The 17,367-nt window shown below is 42.8% G+C and overlaps 1 protein-coding gene and 2 long non-coding RNA genes across 5 annotated transcripts; 1 reads left to right on the top strand and 2 right to left on the bottom strand.

Moving 5' to 3' along the window:
• Positions 1-588: 588 nt before the first annotated feature.
• On the bottom strand, positions 589-8,314 carry PTCRA (pre T cell antigen receptor alpha). Of its 3 annotated transcripts, none has more exons than XM_020808353.3 (5): positions 8,094-8,314; positions 4,763-5,083; positions 3,328-3,369; positions 2,015-2,150; positions 589-1,225 (listed from the first exon to the last, which is right to left on the bottom strand). In XM_020808353.3, the coding sequence occupies exons 1-5, from the start codon at positions 8,179-8,181 to the stop codon at positions 1,222-1,224; spliced, it is 591 nt and encodes a 196-aa protein (XP_020664012.3). In that variant the 5' UTR covers positions 8,182-8,314; the 3' UTR covers positions 589-1,221. The 3 variants fall into 3 exon arrangements, with proteins under 3 accessions (XP_020664012.3, XP_020664014.3, XP_072844999.2); XM_020808355.3 differs by having other exon boundaries at positions 4,763-5,080; XM_072988898.2 differs by lacking the exons at positions 589-1,225; positions 8,094-8,314 and having other exon boundaries at positions 2,011-2,150; positions 4,763-5,400.
• A 323-nt stretch (positions 8,315-8,637) lies between these two features.
• LOC144583473 (uncharacterized) lies at positions 8,638-10,516 on the bottom strand. The gene is made up of 2 exons (XR_013537246.1): positions 9,439-10,516; positions 8,638-8,964 (listed from the first exon to the last, which is right to left on the bottom strand). It is a non-coding gene; the product is annotated as an uncharacterized LOC144583473 (long non-coding RNA).
• Positions 10,517-10,870: 354 nt separating this feature from the next.
• Positions 10,871-15,311, top strand: LOC144585746 (uncharacterized). The gene is made up of 2 exons (XR_013540275.1): positions 10,871-11,091; positions 14,700-15,311. It is a non-coding gene; the product is annotated as an uncharacterized LOC144585746 (long non-coding RNA).
• The last annotated feature ends 2,056 nt before the right edge of the window (positions 15,312-17,367 follow it).

The following is a 17,367-nucleotide window of genomic DNA, read 5'->3' as shown; positions in this document are numbered from 1 at the left end:
TCACCAGTAATCAAAAGATAAACAAGATCTGCATGACATCTTTTCCTATTTAAAGCCACCAGAATTGTGTTGGGGAATCCATGTTTCACCATAACCCAGATGTCTGGCTTCATTATGTTTCCACATGAGCACGCAAACACCTGCTTTATTCACAGATTTTAAGGGGCTCATCGTTGTCTTTATAACCTTCCTGTGTTTTCTTATAACGTCTGCCACCTTTTTTTTCTATCCGCTTTCTTTTAGCAGCGTATCTTCTGTTTTGTTGATAAGAGTTCTCTATCAGGAATTTCCCACCTCCTTTGTAGGAGCAGCACCCAAAATATCCCCAAAAGAAGGCCATTAGAATGGTCAGGTCCGGTCAGCAGCTTTCCAGTCCCTGAAGCCAAGTGGAAGGCCCATAGGAAGTCACGGAAGGAAGGCCCTTTATTTCCATTTGTAAATAGTAGCCCAAATCCTACGAGTTACACCTGCTGGCATAATGCAGTCAGGGTATGTCATGGCAACAAACACATTGCTGCAAGTTAAAAAGTCATTGTAGGCTTTTACTGTTGTGCACCAACTTATACAACATGGCATATGCTGATATCCTAACTAGCATGTTATTTATTGAGAGAGTTAATGCTGCTTGAGTAATACACATGTAAACATGCACCAGAATTTTGGCCATTATTATGTTGGCAAGTGTGTGTGCTTGAGTGAGACAGAGTATGGCTTTCTCGCACAGCCTCCGAAACAATTCACAGCACCTTCACACTCAGCTAGTGTGCCTTGGCCCCAGTTGAGACTGAGATGGGAATGAGGATCCCAATACCAAAGCCATCACCCACAGTGAAATCCAGCTTTCTTCTCTTCCAACATCTTTTGCCCTGAGATTTGCCTCTCTGTGTGGAAGGAAGCAAAGTGAGTCCCTGAGACGTCAGCTGGTGCCTTGAAACCTGGCATATGTCACACCTTTTTCTCAACCTGTTTTCAAACTGGCACTTCAGGGTAGCCGCTTGTCCCTTTTTCCACGTCTAGCAATTCACTTTTCTTCTGTACACATATTCTTCTTCACGTCTGAGGTGTCTTCCTTTTACCTGAATGTGCCCAAATCAACTCTTCTTGGAGTTCATTGTTTCTCTGTGCTATCTGTAGTGACAATGTACTGTGGGGATAACCAGTTTTAACTCTGTGAGGATGAATTGCAGAAGAGTCGAGCGGCTTCCTATTTGATGGGATGCTTTATCTGAAGAAAGATAATCGTATATTAGTTATATTTATATCTTGGCTTTCCTCCCATGAGGCCTAGGTGCCACACATGGATCTTTTCCCTCCACAACAACCCTGAGAGGTAAGTATAAGTCAGGCTGAAAAAAGTCACCCATGTCATGATTCAATGAAGACAAGAATCTGAATCTAGCAAGCAAAAAAGTGTGCTGCTTATATATGGCCCCGTAACACTTAAAGCACTCTCGGAATGGTTTACAATCTAGTTATGCAGGCTACATGTGCCAAACCCAATCCTCACCCATCTGGGTACTCAATTTACTGACTTTGGAGGGATGGAAGGCTGAATAAACCTCAAGGTCACTATATGGGACTGAACCCAGGCTGTGAGCAGTTTTGGCTGCTACAATTGCTACAGTACAAGATACAAACACTTTAAATCTTGAGGAGGGCAAGAATATCATGATATGCTGGCAGGATGGGAATTTTTTATGCCTCTGTGCCTCCGTGGGTATAGAGAAAGGACGTTAAGGAGCAGGGTTGCGAGAGGATGGTCCTCTGCCACACAATATCATCCAGCCCCAGGATTTATTCCAGGGGCCAGGCCAGGCCTCAGATCAGATATGGTCCTACCTCTCTGCTCCCCCCCCCCAGCAATGTGCAATATCCCTGACAGACAGCCATCCAGCCCATGAAAAAGAACCCAAGATTGCCAGTTTATTCCAGATCCTCTGAAGCATGGTGGTCAACTTTTTCATCTCCACCCTTCCTGTTCTGGGCTTTTTCTCTATGATGAAATTATACTTACCTCTTGTAAAGGCAGCAGCAAGTCATCAACACATCAAACAAGAGGATCTTGAACAGCAGAATTCGAGTGGCCAAAAGAAGCAGGACGTGTGCCCGACTATGTAGAACATCAGGCAATAATGTCTGACCTTGGCCTGCTACAAAGAAACAGGAAAAATAATGGAGAGAAAGATCAAGTGGTATAGTGGTACGATTTGGTAACAAACGCTTATAAGGACCCACAAGCACAAGCAGAGTCACAGTCATAATCATGCTCCTTTAAGGACCATTGAAAATTTGTTGATCTATGTGCTTATGTCAACATATCAGTTCTAGCAGCTTTCATCTATACTAGAAGCAGGCCTTTTGTAAAGCTTGTGGGTCTTAATGGTCTCTTCAAGGCCAAGCCACACTCAAACACTGTGGTATACAACTGGGGTCGCTCATTCCAATTCATGTCTATATTCTAAACTGGACTGCTCCAAGCTGCAAGCAAGCTTATCTAAACACGTGTCATTATGCTTCTTTAACAAGTGATGATAATGCCAGTCCCAAATCAAATCCTTTCAAGGTCCAGAAGAAACATCAGAGGAATTTAGTATCCCAAACTTCTGCTTTACTGCCACACTTTGCCTACTTCTCTGTCCTAGCCCTACATAGCAAAAGGCATCTATTCTACCTTTACATCCTTAGTTTCCCCACCACCACCCAAGGTGAAAGAAAGAAAAATAGGCAGACTCGAAAACAGGCAAACAAACAAGCAAAGGAAGAATGAAAGAATAGGTAGGAAAATAAAGGTTACAAATGGAAATTGATGATGTCTGGACAGTCTACATCCCTGGATGGCAACATTCAGTGAGTAATAATAATTATCATGAGCTGTCAAGTCAATCATGATTTACGATAACCCCTTTTCTGAGTTTTCCAGGTAGAGAGTATTCAGAAGTGACTTACCATTCCCTTCTTCTGGTGGGTGCCCTGGGGACTGTGTAGCTTGTCCTGAGGCCACACAGGCTGGCTCTACTCCCAAGGGACACAGTGTAGAAACTCCCAACCTCTGGTTATGCAGCCAGATAACTAAACTACTGAGGTATCCAGCCAGTGAATAAAGCCGGGCAATTAAAATTAACAATAACTAGATGGAGCCATTGCATGTGCCCCGTTAAATATTGCTCCCCCAAAAATCATGACAATTCTAGAGTAAATGCCAAAGGTGTACGAACACAAGGAAGGAAGGAAGGAAGGAAGGAAGGAAGGAAGGAAGGAAGGATTGACTGACTGACTGACTGACTGACTGACTGACTGATTGATTGATTGATTGATTACTGCTCTTACCTTCTTGGCTTTCATCCAAGCACAGATCACCTGTATTTTCTTCTATAAAAATAGATATTGAAAGAACACATAAGACAGGAGACATGATAACATTCTGCTCTGTTACAAGCCTTTGTTCTGTGGTGTTCTCATTAGTTTCCCAGGTTCTTACAGTGACAAATTTGAGAGGCCTATAATTTTTGAATACAACGCAACCACCCACATCCACCCACACCCACATTAGGGGACATCTATCACTACATGCTGTCTTTTCCTCTGTAACATATTTTTTTGTGGAAAGAAAAAAAAGAAGTGGTAGAAAACAATGTTTAATGTTGCCAAGTCCCTCTAATTAACAGAAACCCTAATAAGATTTAGAAAGTTAGACTTTAAAGAGTGGTTTACTATTGTCACTCCCCAGTGAGTTTCCATAGCTGAACACGTCTCCTGAGGTTTAGTCTGACATTCAACCCACCTCACCACACTGACTGTTGGGAAACCTGGAAAATTCCATGAAAGAAATGGAGCAATTCTAAAATAAAAGTACCATCTGGAAGCTTCCTCAGCAGACCTTGGAAAAAGTATACTTTCTTGAATTACATGGCCCAGAATCCCAACACAGGGGCTGGAGAATTCTAGGAGACACAATCCAAAAAAAAAAAAAAAAAGCAACTTGCCAACTCCTGATCTCGAATGCATCTTAACAATTGAAAGAGGGAAGACTCTTATTCATATGATTAGTATGTAATCATCCCGGTTGTTCATCCCACTTGTACCTGGATTAGTACAAGGACAGCAAACACAATCCAGGAATAGTAGGAGACATGTGTCCATGGGCAGAATCCACCTACACCAAGCACTTTTTTGTGGCTCCCAAAAGGTATCGCAATCCTGCCTGAACTGGGCAGAACTGGGGGGAAATGCTCTTTTATGGCCTTCTCTTCCTATCCAAGGGGACACTCTATCCCGCACATGGCTAGGGCTTTAAGATATAAAACAATCTGGCACCTTCCTGAACCATAGACTGATTCTTTCAGTCCAGTGCATCAGATCAGACTTTGTGTGTTTTACCATTTCCACTTTGTCCCTTTCCTGCCATGCCTATTACACTTTACCCCATTATCTTAAACTCAACATTGCCTTGAGTTGATTGCCATAAAGATATTCACATTATAGCAAAAGCCAGAGCTTAGAAAAGTTACTTTGGGGAATCTAATTTTTTCCTCCAGAGCCACAATAATAAGCATGGCTATTGGCTGGGGGATTCGGGGAAAAGCAGTCCCAGAAAGCAATGTTTCCAAATTCTACCAACCTCCCCCCCCAAAAAACCTCTAAATTAGCAAATATATCAGCACAGTTCGTGGTGCATGAGAGATAATGCAACAGTAAGTGAATTGGGCTAATTAATTCATGACCTACAAATATATGCCATTTAAAATTTGCTCTAGATAAATACCAGATATTTGAAGTGACGAGATGCTCCAGTTTGTTGTCTGGTTTTGAGCAACATAGCAAGTGACCGTCTCCCATGATTCAAATTCTTGGGTGCTGATGGAAATATGAGACACTGCACTAAATGTCCCATCTTCTTCCCAGGAGATCCCATAGCTGGAGGACTGCAACACACTCCCATTTCCACTGGAAAACCAAATGGTGTTCAAAGCATCCTCCGAGAGGTCATCTGCCAGGCAAAGTAACAGTGTCTTTCTCTCACCATTTATTATCACATTCCGGGGTGGTGACAAGGTTGGAGTTAAGCCCAAAGTGCAGCTACCTGCTGTAAGAAGAAACAAGCTTATGAGATAGGTACAGGTACAAAGTGAATGGTCCTGATCCACAAAAGCCTGAAGAATGTATGACGATTTTAGTGGTCTATAAAGGTATTGCCTACTCTTGAATTTGTACAAAGCACATAAGCACACAGAATGATGGCTTTGGCGGGTCATTGATTTTTCCCAAGTTAGTATTTTTCTTTGGCATCCATTATGTTGGTGGAATTGTCCTTGAATTTGACTTTTTCTGTGCTCTCTTCCATTTAGAATAAATTTTATCTGCTGCTTCCCCAGTTTCTTTCTAAATCGGCAAGATTTCTGACTACAGCTTCCATCTTTCCCAGCTATTGGTCGTAGTAATGGGGGGCTAGTTTGAGCTTGACGGGACCTTCTTTAAGAGCTTTCAAGTCTATAGATGTGGTCTTGAATTTATTCCAGGTAATATCTAACATCATTGAATCTCCTGATGAGTCCCATTTGATTATCTTTCCTTCCTTCCTTCCTTCCTTCCTTCCTTCCTTCCTTCCTTCCTTCCTTCCTTCCTTCCTTCCTTCCTTCCTTCCTTCCTTCCTTCCTTCCTTCCTTCCTTCCTTCCTTCCTTCCTTCCTTCCTTCCTTCCTTCCTTCCACCCATCTATCTATCTATCTATCTATCTATCTATCTATCTATCTATCTATCTATCTATCTATCTATCTATCTATCTATCTATCTATCTATCTATCTATCTATCTATCTATCCATCTATCTATCCATCTATCTATCCATCCATCCATCCATCCATCCATCCATCCATCCATCCATCCATCCATCTCTATCTATCTATCTATCTATCTATCTATCTATCTATCTATCTATCTATCTATCTATCTATCTATCTATCTATCTATCTATCTATCTATCTATCTATCCATCCATCCATCCATCCATCCATCCATCCATCCATCCATCCATCCATCCATCCATCTATCTATCTATCTATCTATCTATCTATCTATCTATCTATCTATCTATCTATCTATCTATCTATCTATCTATCTATCTATCTATCTATCTATCTATCTATCTATCTATCTATCTATCTATCTATCTATCTCAAGGTACCATGCAGATTACATAGATAACCCTTCCTTTCTCCTTCCCCCTTTTTTTTACTTTTCAAACATCTTGTCTGATTAGCAGACCAATAATTTTGAAAGCTTGTATTCTTCTGTGGTTTTTCGGTTGGTTTTTGAAATTCATATTACCTCCAGCACATTCTTCTCTCCCGTCTTTAATATTGATTTACTTGTTGCTACCTTTTTCCCAATAAGAGGACCGTTACGCTCTTCTAGACAGTAATTCCGTACACAAACATACATCATCAATGCCTGTGGAACAGACACGAAGGCATACAAAAATATGGCAAATTAAACTCAGTAGATTAATTTATACAAACACAATTTGGATTATTTATTCTGAGCGCACTAGTTGCAATCCTAAACTTCTATGATTTTGATTAACACAAAGAAAATGGAAAATGCTGTCTGGAAAAGATTCTGCCTTTTATTCTATCAAGCAAGTTTTAATTACAGACTCCAACTTCTGTATTTTGTTTTAAAGCCCACATACTGCCATTCAAAATGTTTCCATACTGATTTACAGAACAGGCCTTTCATGCGTATGAATATACCAATGTGAACGCCTGCTCCAACAGCCACTTCCTGGGTATATCTGAAGAGAGTTTGCTATTTGTTGGGACTGCTTTTTATACCTTTTAATAATCATAGAGATGGCTGGATGGCTCAGGGAGATGGAGCCCCAGAGCCAGAGGGTAGAAGTTCAATTCTGTACTGTGCCTCTCAAAGGAAGAGCCAGCCTGTGTAGCCTTGGGCAAGCTGTACAGCTCCATGATGTCCCTGGAAGAAGGGAATGGTGAGCCACTTCCGACTGCTGTATATCTAGAAAACCCTGATTCTGGACCAACATAAATTGGAATTGCCTTGACACGACGTCAATATTAATAACAGCAGAAAAGGTAAGTACTCACAAGGAAATGGTTCAAGGCCCTTCAAGGGGCAGAATAAAGTGCCAGAGGACTATGCTTAAACCAACCTCCCTCCAAAATAATAATAATAATAATAATAATAATAATAATAATAATAATAATAATAATAATAATAATAATAATAATAATGATGATGATGATGATGATGATGATGATGATGATGATGATGATGATGATGATGATGATGATGATAATAAATTTAAATCCCCTAGTTTGTACTGCTAGCTTTTCAAGTATGTGGAAGAAGATACTGTTCCATCAGTATGGCTTAAAGCAAGATTAAACTTCCACTCTGGCAATTCTGTGCATGTGGAATGGAAAAGAGGTGTCATGCTATTATCCTTTATTTAAGGGGACAAAAATATATCATGTCAACTCTGGAGAAGAATTCATGCAGATATTTGAAACACGGGGTGGAGCAGAGCTTGGAAAAGGTCTCTCTCCTTCGGACTACAACCGGCCACACAGGCTGGGTGTGTGGGGGAGATGCCGGCCAAGGCCAAGATGGTCCATATTATAGTATTCATGATTGCTACGGACAGATGGGAAAGCTGGACAGTGAAAAAATCTGACAGGGGAAAAAGTCAATTCATTTGAAATGTGTTGTTGGAAGAGAGCTTTGGACACAACAGACTGCCAGAAAGACAAATATGTGGGTCCTTGATCAAACCAACCCTGAACATTCCTTAAAAGCAAACATGATTTAAACTGAGGCTATCATACTTTGCGCACACCAGGAGGACACAAGATTCACTAGAACAGACAATAATGCTGGACAATAACGCTGGGAAAAGAGACAATAAGGCAGTAGGAAAAGAGAAATACCTAACAGGAGATGAATTTGACTCAACAACAGAAACTACAGCCTTGAATTCGCAAGACTTCAAAAGCATTCTTAGGGAACTGTCTTCCGTTTTCTCCATCTCCCTCACCAAACTCAAAGCGTGTGCAAGGAAGAGAATCCTACTCACAGGTCAGAAGCTGGAGGGCTGCACTGGTCAGCAGCAGTTGGCCCACTGGCGCCCAGGGCAGCTTATGCTTGAGAGCTGGCTGTGGCATGTTTTCAGGAGCAAGTACAGCAACAAAATGAATGATAATAGTAGGCAATGTGATAAACCCGTTACTCAGCAAACCTTCCTCCCTGACCTCAGTTCTTTCCCACAGCTAGCGGTTGCACACCTGCATATAATAAACAGCCATGTGATTTTTTTAACACACACACACACACACACACACACACACACACACACACACACACACACACACACACACATTACCTTTAGCTATTTAAGAAAGAATTTTGGGGGCCCTTTGAGACTAACCAGAGTCAGTTGGCATGAGCTGATATGGACATAGCCCATATCTGTAGATGCATAAAGTACAGTTTTGTGACTTCTAATAAAGTCACAAAAGTATATATATATATATATATATATATATATATATATATATATATATATATATATATATATATATATATATATATATATATATATATATATATATATATATATATATATAATTTATATCTCACCCATTTAGACCAAAGTCTACTCTGGGCAGCTGACAACAATATTGAAATAAAATATTGTAAAAGAATATTAATACACTAGAGGCGAGATAAACAGGTATCGACAGGAGGGAAGACTTATCTGAAGAGCCAGGTCTTAAGCTGTCTCTTAAAAACGCCCAGCGAGGGAGTCAGACAAATTTCTGTGGGTAGACTGTTCCAGAGGCAGGGGCCACTGCTGAGAAGGCCTGCTTTCTTGTTCTTTCTCTTCGGGCCTCCCTCGGCATTAGGCCCCTCAGCTGCCCCTCCTGGCTAGAGTGAGGCGGGTAGATCTAGGTAAAAGAAGCCGTTCCACCAGATATTGAGGTCCTAAACCATTTAGGGCTTTATATATCATCAATACTTTAAAATCAATGCAGAAGTGAACAGGTAGCCAATGCAAGGCTGCCAGAGTGGGGGAGATATACCCCATTAAGAAGTCTGGCCGCCGCATTCTGCACCATTTGGAGCTTCTGCATCAATCACAAAGGTAGCCCCACGTAGAGTGCATTACAGTAGTCTAATCTCAAGACTACAAGTGCATGGACCAGAGTGGTGAGGGCCCCAACATCAAGATAAGGACACAGTTGTACAATCCACCAAAGATGGAAGTAGGTGGTGTGGACCACTGACGCTACCAGGGTTTCCATGGTAAGCGCCAGATCAAGATGTACCTCCAAGCTGCAAACCTCAGTCTTCGTGGTGACAATCACCCCCCCCCCCAAAGTGAGGTAGTTTCCCAAACCACCAATGTCTGGGCCACCCACGCTCAGGAACTCCGTCTTGTCTGGATTCAGCCTCAGAACATTCGCCTGCATCCATACCAGTACGGCATCCAGATAGCACGGAAGGGACGGAACGACATCCACTGTTGACAGAGAAAAGGAAATGTAGAAAAGGAGACAAAGCCCCGCAGTCCCTGATGACCTGACCCAGCAGCCTCATGTAGTTACTAAACAGCATTGGGGAGATAATCGAGCCCTCCGGAACCCCACAATTGAGATTCCACAGAACCGATACACTCTCCCCAAGCTGGACTCTTTGGGGACAGTCCTCCAAGAAGGATCGGAGCCAGGCTAATGCCAGACCACCAATTTCCAGCTTGGAGAGGCTCCCGAGAAGGATACCGTGGTCGACGGTATCGAAGGCAGCTGAGATATCAAGAAGGACCAACAGAGACATTTTGCCCCTGTCGGCCTCCCACAGGGCGTCAAACAGGGCAACCAATGCCATTTATTTACTGTGGTGCGGCCTGAAGGCAGACTGAAATGGATCCAGGGCGTTAGTTTCATCCAGAAGGTTCTGAAGCTGGTCAGCTACCACCCTCTCTACCACTTGATTAAGGAAAGAAACATTGGCGACAGGCCTATAATTGCCAATGTCGTCCGCCACCAAATTTGGTTTCTTCCTAATGGGCTTAATGAGTGTCTTCTCTTGGAGAGACCCATTAACTGTTGCAGTGGCCCATTCGGTTGTTATAGGCCTGTCTGCTTTGATTAGCCAGGCTGGGCAAGGGTCAAGTGAGGAGGTGGTGGCATGACAGCGGTCAAGCACCTTGTCCACCATGTCTGGCATTACAGGCTGAAAGAGATCAAGTCTCATCAGGCAAGGCGGAGTGCTTGGATGTCTCTGCTCGATCTACTGTGTTCAAAAAAGGAGACAGCGCCCATCAGATTGCCGCCACTTTAGATGAATTTGCTGGTTTGGGGGAGTGAGAATGGCTAAGGAAATGGAAATGATCCTTGCCTTACTGGAGCTCTTCCATTAATAGCCTTACTGGTGAGCAAATCAGCCCCAGTATGGAGTACCACATTATACATACGTACTCACTTCTTATATATATATATATATATATATATATATTAAAAGTCATAAGCATCTCTCCATTCCTGGCAGAAGAAATACAATAATAATAATAATAATAATAATAATAATAATAATAATAATAATAATAATAATAATAATAATAATAATAATAATAATAATAATAATAATAATAAATACACTTTAGCTGCTTTTCCATGCTAGGGAAACTCCACTGAGCCTAGCTTGAACTGTTAATTACTGAATCACAGAAGCAAGAGTTACAGGCACATAACATTAACCTGGACTTCTTATGTATACTGTACTATAAAGCTCTTGCTCATATGTTGTCTGTTATTACTGTATGCATATATATAAAACACTTCATATATATTCATGTATTCATATATTTTAAAAATCCAGAACAATTTTCCTTCCTAGCTAAGCAGTGGCGCCATTGCCAGGGCTTTTGAAAGTTCCCCTACTAGGCGTTCTCTATTGGTATAGCCCGGCGCGGCCCCCCTCTCACTTGCCTAATGGTAGCTTCCAGGAAGTCTGCGAGGAGTGGAACATTCCCGGGTTGGTAAAGAGGTTTGGTGCGACTCGCCTTGGAAAGGGTAGGTCTGGCCATCGAGCGTTACGCGGAGGGGTGGCGGGGAGTGGAGAAGTGGGCCCCTCGCCGGTCGGGCCTTTGCGAGTGGCTGAGCCATGCCTTCTCCCCTGGAGCCCCAGCGGGCATGCTCTCGAGTAAACAAGCGAAAGGATAGGGTTGCGGTGTCCGGGGGCTTCGTGCAACCACCTTCCTTCCTTCCTTCCTTCCTTCCTTCCTTCCTTCCCTCCCTCCCTCCTTCCTTCCTTCCTTCCTTTCTGCCCCCCACACGTGTGTATGGGTGTGTATGCCTGTCTGTTTATATCTGTATGTATATGCATGCATGCACAAGGAAGAAAATAATTGTATGTATGTATGTACGTACATCATAGTGAGGGAGACAGGGAAAGTTACAGAAAATTGAATGCAGACTTCCAAAGAACAGCAAGGAGAGACAAGAGGGCTTTCTTAAATGAACAATGCACGGAAACAGAGGAAGATAACAGAAAAGGAAAGACCAGAGATCTGTTCAGGAAAATTGGAGATACTAGAGGAACATTTTGCGCAAAGATGAACATGATAAAAGACAAAAATGGGAGGGACCTAACAGAAGCAGAAGACGTCAAGAAGAGGTGGCAAGAATACACAGAGGAATTATATCAGAAAGATTTGGATATCCCGGACAACCCAGACAATGTAGTTGCTGACCTTGAGCCAGACATCCTGGAGAGCGAAGTCAAGTGGGCCTTAGAAAGCCTGGCTAACAACAAGGCCAGTGGAGGTGATGGCATTCCAGTTGAACTATTTAAAATCTTGAAAGATGATGCTGTTAAGGTGCTACATTCAATATGCCAGCAAGTTTGGAAAACTCAACAGTGGCCAGAGGATTGGAAAAGATCAGTCTACATCCCAATCCCAAAGAAAGGCAGTGCCAAAGAAAGCTCCAACTACCGTACAATTGCACTCATTTCACACCCTAGCAAGCTTATGCTCAAAATCCTCCAAGGTAGGCTTCAGCAGTATGTGGACCGAGAACTCCCAGAGGTACAAGCTGGATTCCAAAGAGTCAGAGGAACTCGAGACCAAATTGCTAACTTGCGCTGGATTATGGAGAAAGCCAGAGAGTTCCAGAAAAATATCTACTTCTGCTTCATTGACTATGCAAAAGCCTTTGACTGTGTGGACCACAGCAAACTATGGCAAGTCCTAAAAGAAATGGGAGTGCCTGACCACTTTATCTGTCTCCTGAGAAACCTATATGTGGGACAGGAAGCAACAGTCAGAACTGGTCATGGAACAACTGAGTGGTTCAGAATTGGGAAAGGAGTACGGCAAGGCTGTATACTGTCCCCCCGCTTATTTAACTTATATGCAGAATACATCATGCGGAAGGCTGGACTGGAAGAATCCCAAGCCGGAATTAAGATTGCCGGAAGAAATATCAACAACCTCCGATATGCAGATGATACCACTCTGATGGCAGAAAGTGAGGAGGACTTAAAGAGCCTTGTAATGAGAGTGAAAGAGGAGAGTGCAAAAAACGGTCTGAAACTCAACATCAAAAAAACTAAGATCATGGCCACTGGTCCCATCACCTCCTGGGAAATAGAAGGGGAAGATATGGAAGCAGTGTCAAATGTTATCTTCCTGGGCTCCATGATCACTGCAGATGGAGACAGCAGCCCTGAAATTAAAAGACGCCTTCTTCTTGGGAGGAAAGTGATGACAAATCTTGACAGCATCTTGAAAAGCAGAGACATCACCTTGCCAACAAAAGTCCGAATAGTCAAAGCTATGGTTTTCCCTGTCGTGATGTATGGAAGTGAGAGCTGGACCATAAAGAAAGCAGACCGCCGAAGAATTGATGCCTTTGAATTGTGGTGCTGGAGGAGGCTCTTGAGAATCCCCTGGGCTGCAAGGAGAACAAACCTATCAGTTCTAAAGGAAATCAACCCTGAGTGCTCACTGGAAGGACAGATCCTGAAGCTGAGGCTCCAGTACTTTGGCCATCTCATGAGAAGAAAAGAGTCCTTGGAAAAAACCCTGATGTTAGGAAGGTGTGACGGCAAGAGGAGAAGGGGACGACCGAGGATGAGATGGCTGGACAGTGTCTGTGAAGCAACCAACATGAATTTGACCAAACTCCGGGAGGCAGTAGAAGACAGGAGGGCCTGGCGTGCTCTGGTCCATGGGGTCACGAAGAGTCAGACACGACTAAACGACTAAACACACACATAGCGATATATGGAAGTGAGAGCTGGGCCATAAAGAAGGCTGACTGCCGAATGATTGATGCTTTTGAATTGTGGTGCCGGAGGAGGCTTTTGAGAGTCCCCTGGACTGCAAGGAGAACAAACCTATCAATTCTAAAGGAAATCAACCCTGAGTGCTCACTGGAAGGACAGATCCTGAAGCTGAGGCTCCAATACTTTGGCCATTTGATGAGAAGAGAAGACTCCCTGGAAAAGACCTTGATGTTAGGAAAGTGTGAGGGCAAGAGGAGAAAGGGACAGCAGAGGATGACATGGTTGGACAGTGTCATTGAAGCGACCAATATGAATTTGACCAAACTCTGGGAGGCAGTGGAAGACAGGAGGGCCTGGCGTGGTCTGGTCCATGGAGTCAGGAAGAGTCGGACACGACTTAGTAACTAAACAACAACAATGTGCATCTATATATAATTGTAGGGAATTGATAAGGTGCATCCATATTCTCAAAGTTTATTAGTGCTGAACAATTCTGAACTTTGTTTTCCAAACTGGGGGGGGGGGGGGGAAATCTTAGGATACAGGTGTTATGCAAACTGCCAAACACCCAGAGGATTGGGTAGGCAGTGACACTGAGATAAATATTTGGTCATTAATAATAATGTGCCTTCAAGGTGACTCCTTTCTGGCAGAGCTCTGGGACTGAGCATCTTGCCCGAGGCCACGCAGGTGGGAGGCCTCCCCCCCAAGTCCCATCACTCACAGGAGCTGGAGAAGTGGAGGCAGAAGGTGCCACTGTTCTAACCATTTTCAGCTTGGCTGGCATCCCATTTGCTTTGCTGATCTAGACAGCCAGCAAGGCTCATGTTATGTTAAGGGAATAAACCTTCCCAAGAGTCAGTGCAGTGTGAATAGAATATTGGACTAGGATTCAGGAGGCCTGGATTCAAATCTCCTCTTCCATGGATACTCAATGAGGGGTGGCAATAACAAACGACTCCTTCAACATCTCACATAGCTCAAGAAGCCAATGTGGTTGCTGTAAGTCAGAAGCAAATTGATGCCACCTAGTAGCAACAAAATCTTACTTGTGGTAAGTCCAGCAAATATACAGAATTTCAGAATAACGAAACAGAAGAAAGTTATGGCTGAAATCCTTTTCCCTCTGTGTAGGTGAAAGCCACTGAAGCTCTCTTAAAGTGCTGAAATGAAGAGGCTGGAGGTGTCTCGGGAGATAGTGTGGTCCATAGATATGGAGCCGCTACTGAAAAAGCCCTGCCTCTTGTGCTTCCCAGCCTAGTTGCTCTTGGCTGGATCTTAAGAGTGGCTTCAAAAGATTACCTCAGAATGATGGCAGGCTGATTTGTGTGGTCTTTCACAGTATCTCCTCTTGTTTCTTCTTACTTCAGAGGCTGTCTTTTTTCCTCAGGTGTCCAAGTGAATGTTGCAGATTGAACTGCAGTGTCTTCCTTCTTCCTTTCACTGAGAAATGGAGTCCACAATGGCAGAGAGAACAAGTACCGTGGATTGTGTAAAAGAAGAGATTCAAGAGGGGGCCCCTCCTCTGGATACAAAGGTGCCTTTTTCTGAGATTCTTCGCCTAGTCCAGACTGGGCAGGACATTCCTGGACTTCAGAAGCTAAATATCACTGCAACAAATGAGAAACCAACACCATCTCGGATGGCTCCGAAGCCAAAGCCATGGGAGAACAAATCCTGATACGTGGTTTTTTGCCCATCTTCCGTACCAGAGAAGAATGTTGTTTTCCAAAACCTATGGCATTTAAGGACCTACAGAGTCGCTTTACTCATTGTTAACGCTGCTAGTTTGTGTGGTCATTAAATCCTGCAGACCAGAAAGCTACTATTGCATGGAGAGAATTGATTCTGCCAAGTTGTCATTATTTTTCACTTAAGTGTGCCAACCTTCATTCAGTTGTTTAAATTATAGCGTGTGTCTGTTTCTACACACAAGAAATCTAAAGTCTGCATCAAGAAAAGCTGGCTTTGTAACTTGCAGAATTAAGCAATTTTGTCTATATCATCTTGTTTTGTATAATCTGTTATGCTCTTGTTAGTCCCAGGTAATACAAGGAACTTACTTAACCAAGTTTCAGGATGCGGAAAAATAGGCTCTGTCTGTTGACTCAAGCCATTTTGCATAGTTTATTCTTTCATGACATTTTTCTGGTTACTAAAAGAAAGTGACAGTATGAGAAAGATAACAATACATTCATAAGATACAGAGATACGTCTCTTAAATTACATTCCTATGTTTATTCTGTGCCATCAAGTTGGAGCCTAATAGGGCTTTCAGGGTGAGTAAAATATTTTAGAAGTGGTTTTACCGGTTCCACTTCTCCATTTATTTATTTATTTATTTATTTACAATATTTTTAGCCGTACCATTGCCAGTGGCTTCTGGGCGGTGTACAACAATATTAAAAACATTTAAAAAGATAATAAGTCCTGCTGCTCATGTGGCCAGCTAGGAAATACTGTTTAATTAAAATGCTGGCTAAACAGAAAGGTCTTTGCCTGGTGCCGAAAAGCCAGGAGTGTTGGAGCCAGGCAGACCTCTATAGGGAAGGCATTCCAAAGTTGGGTGGCAACAGCTGAGAAGGCCCTATTTTGACATGCCATCCCCCTCACCTCTTTCAGGAATGGCACCTTCAGAAGGGCCTCCTGGCCTGATCTTAGAGGACGGGCAGGCTCATATGGAAGAAGGCGGTCCTTTACAGTAGTTTCCATGGCAGTCAAAGATTCAAACTATGTTCTGCAGAGTCCTAGTCCGTCATTGTATCCAATACACCACACTGCGTATCCTACATCCCTATAGATAATAATCTTTTCATGCCAACACCTGTAGAGGTCTTTTAACAGTTTCCAAATTTTAATGAATGGCAACAGGTAAAATATTAAGAATAGGGTTCAGTGTTTTTATCTGGTTTTCTCTCTGAAAGCAGTGGCTGTTATCTGGGCTATATTGTATTAACTAGTCTTGAAACAACAATAACTAAAAGAACCCAGCAACAGCCCAAAATGAACGCCTCTGCATTTTACATAGGGCAGAGAATGATTGGATACAAATATGATGTCAGAAACAACACACACAAGCCAGTGTAAGAGCCTTTCAACTTCCTAGGATGCTCTGTGACACATCTCCTAAGTAGCTGTTGTAGAAAAACACATCGGGAGATTTGAGAGGAAATATGAAGTGGGCTGCATTCATAAATTCCAGCGAACAGCTATGTCAGGAGCGGTGATCTCATTCAGCTTGAGGGCCAAATTTCGTTTGCGTCCGCCCTCCCTCTAGGGAAAAAATGACAGCACACTCCACTGCTCAAAATCAGGGAATGCATCTCCCAGCCATTCTTCCGGTTTATTTGCTTTCTTCAAGTCAAAAGACTTCCGTCAGCAACCGGGACGTACTTGCTCTGAAAACCTTTGATGAGTCAATTAAGGTAAATACAGTATAATTTAAAACAAAAATAAAATCTGTGAGAAAAGAGTGATCACTTAAAAAAAAGTGAAACATTAAACTTTTAAGAAGATGTGGAGAAGTCGGGTGAAGTGGGTGGGTGCAGAGGTGTTGCTTTTTTGACAGCCTCTCAGGGCATCCCGTTTTGGAAACAGGAAATCCTAACCATTACCCCTAATCTTAAGGAAAATCATGCCAGTCTTGTTCGCAAATGGCCGCTGGTTGCATTCCTGGCCCCCATCCTCTGAGGATAAAAACACCACCTCATTCACGAACAGAAATCTGGCACCAAGATGCGTGTTTGCCTTTTGCCAGCATAAACTGCCAGTAGGATTCTGGCCAGGGACACTAACTCCATTTTTCTATATTTTGAGAATTGGTCTCTGTTTTACCTGGAATTCCACTGAACGTTTCCAGTTTCCTTGTTTTAAAAATTGCTACAAAGCTCACTGGGTGCCTTGAAGCTGGCACTATCCTTCTGCCTAACCTCTCGCCCACACTATCTCAAGGAATAAACTGAAAGGCCTCTTTTTTATGCTTGGTGGGTTGGAACAGAGCTCTTCAAAAATCACAGCGCAATCCAAACGATTCTTCTTTGTAACCCCAAATTCCTCAA

Source organism: Pogona vitticeps, chromosome 1, assembly GCF_051106095.1.
Source record: "Pogona vitticeps strain Pit_001003342236 chromosome 1, PviZW2.1, whole genome shotgun sequence".
NCBI lineage: Eukaryota > Metazoa > Chordata > Lepidosauria > Squamata > Agamidae > Pogona > Pogona vitticeps.
This window is presented reverse-complemented; position numbering and strand designations above follow the sequence as displayed.

Bases quoted from the DNA above. Each gene is read 5' to 3' on its own strand.
- PTCRA (XM_072988898.2), bottom strand. From the start codon at position 5,252: ATGACCCGCCAAAGCCATCATTCTGTGTGCTTATGTGCTTTGTACAAA. The intron at 3,370-4,762 runs GTATTTATCTAG...CTATTTTTATAG, and splicing joins CTCGTCACTTCAAATATCTG to AAGAAAATACAGGTGATCTG. The intron at 2,151-3,327 runs GTAAGAGCAGTA...GTTTCTTTGTAG, and splicing joins CTTGGATGAAAGCCAAGAAG to CAGGCCAAGGTCAGACATTA.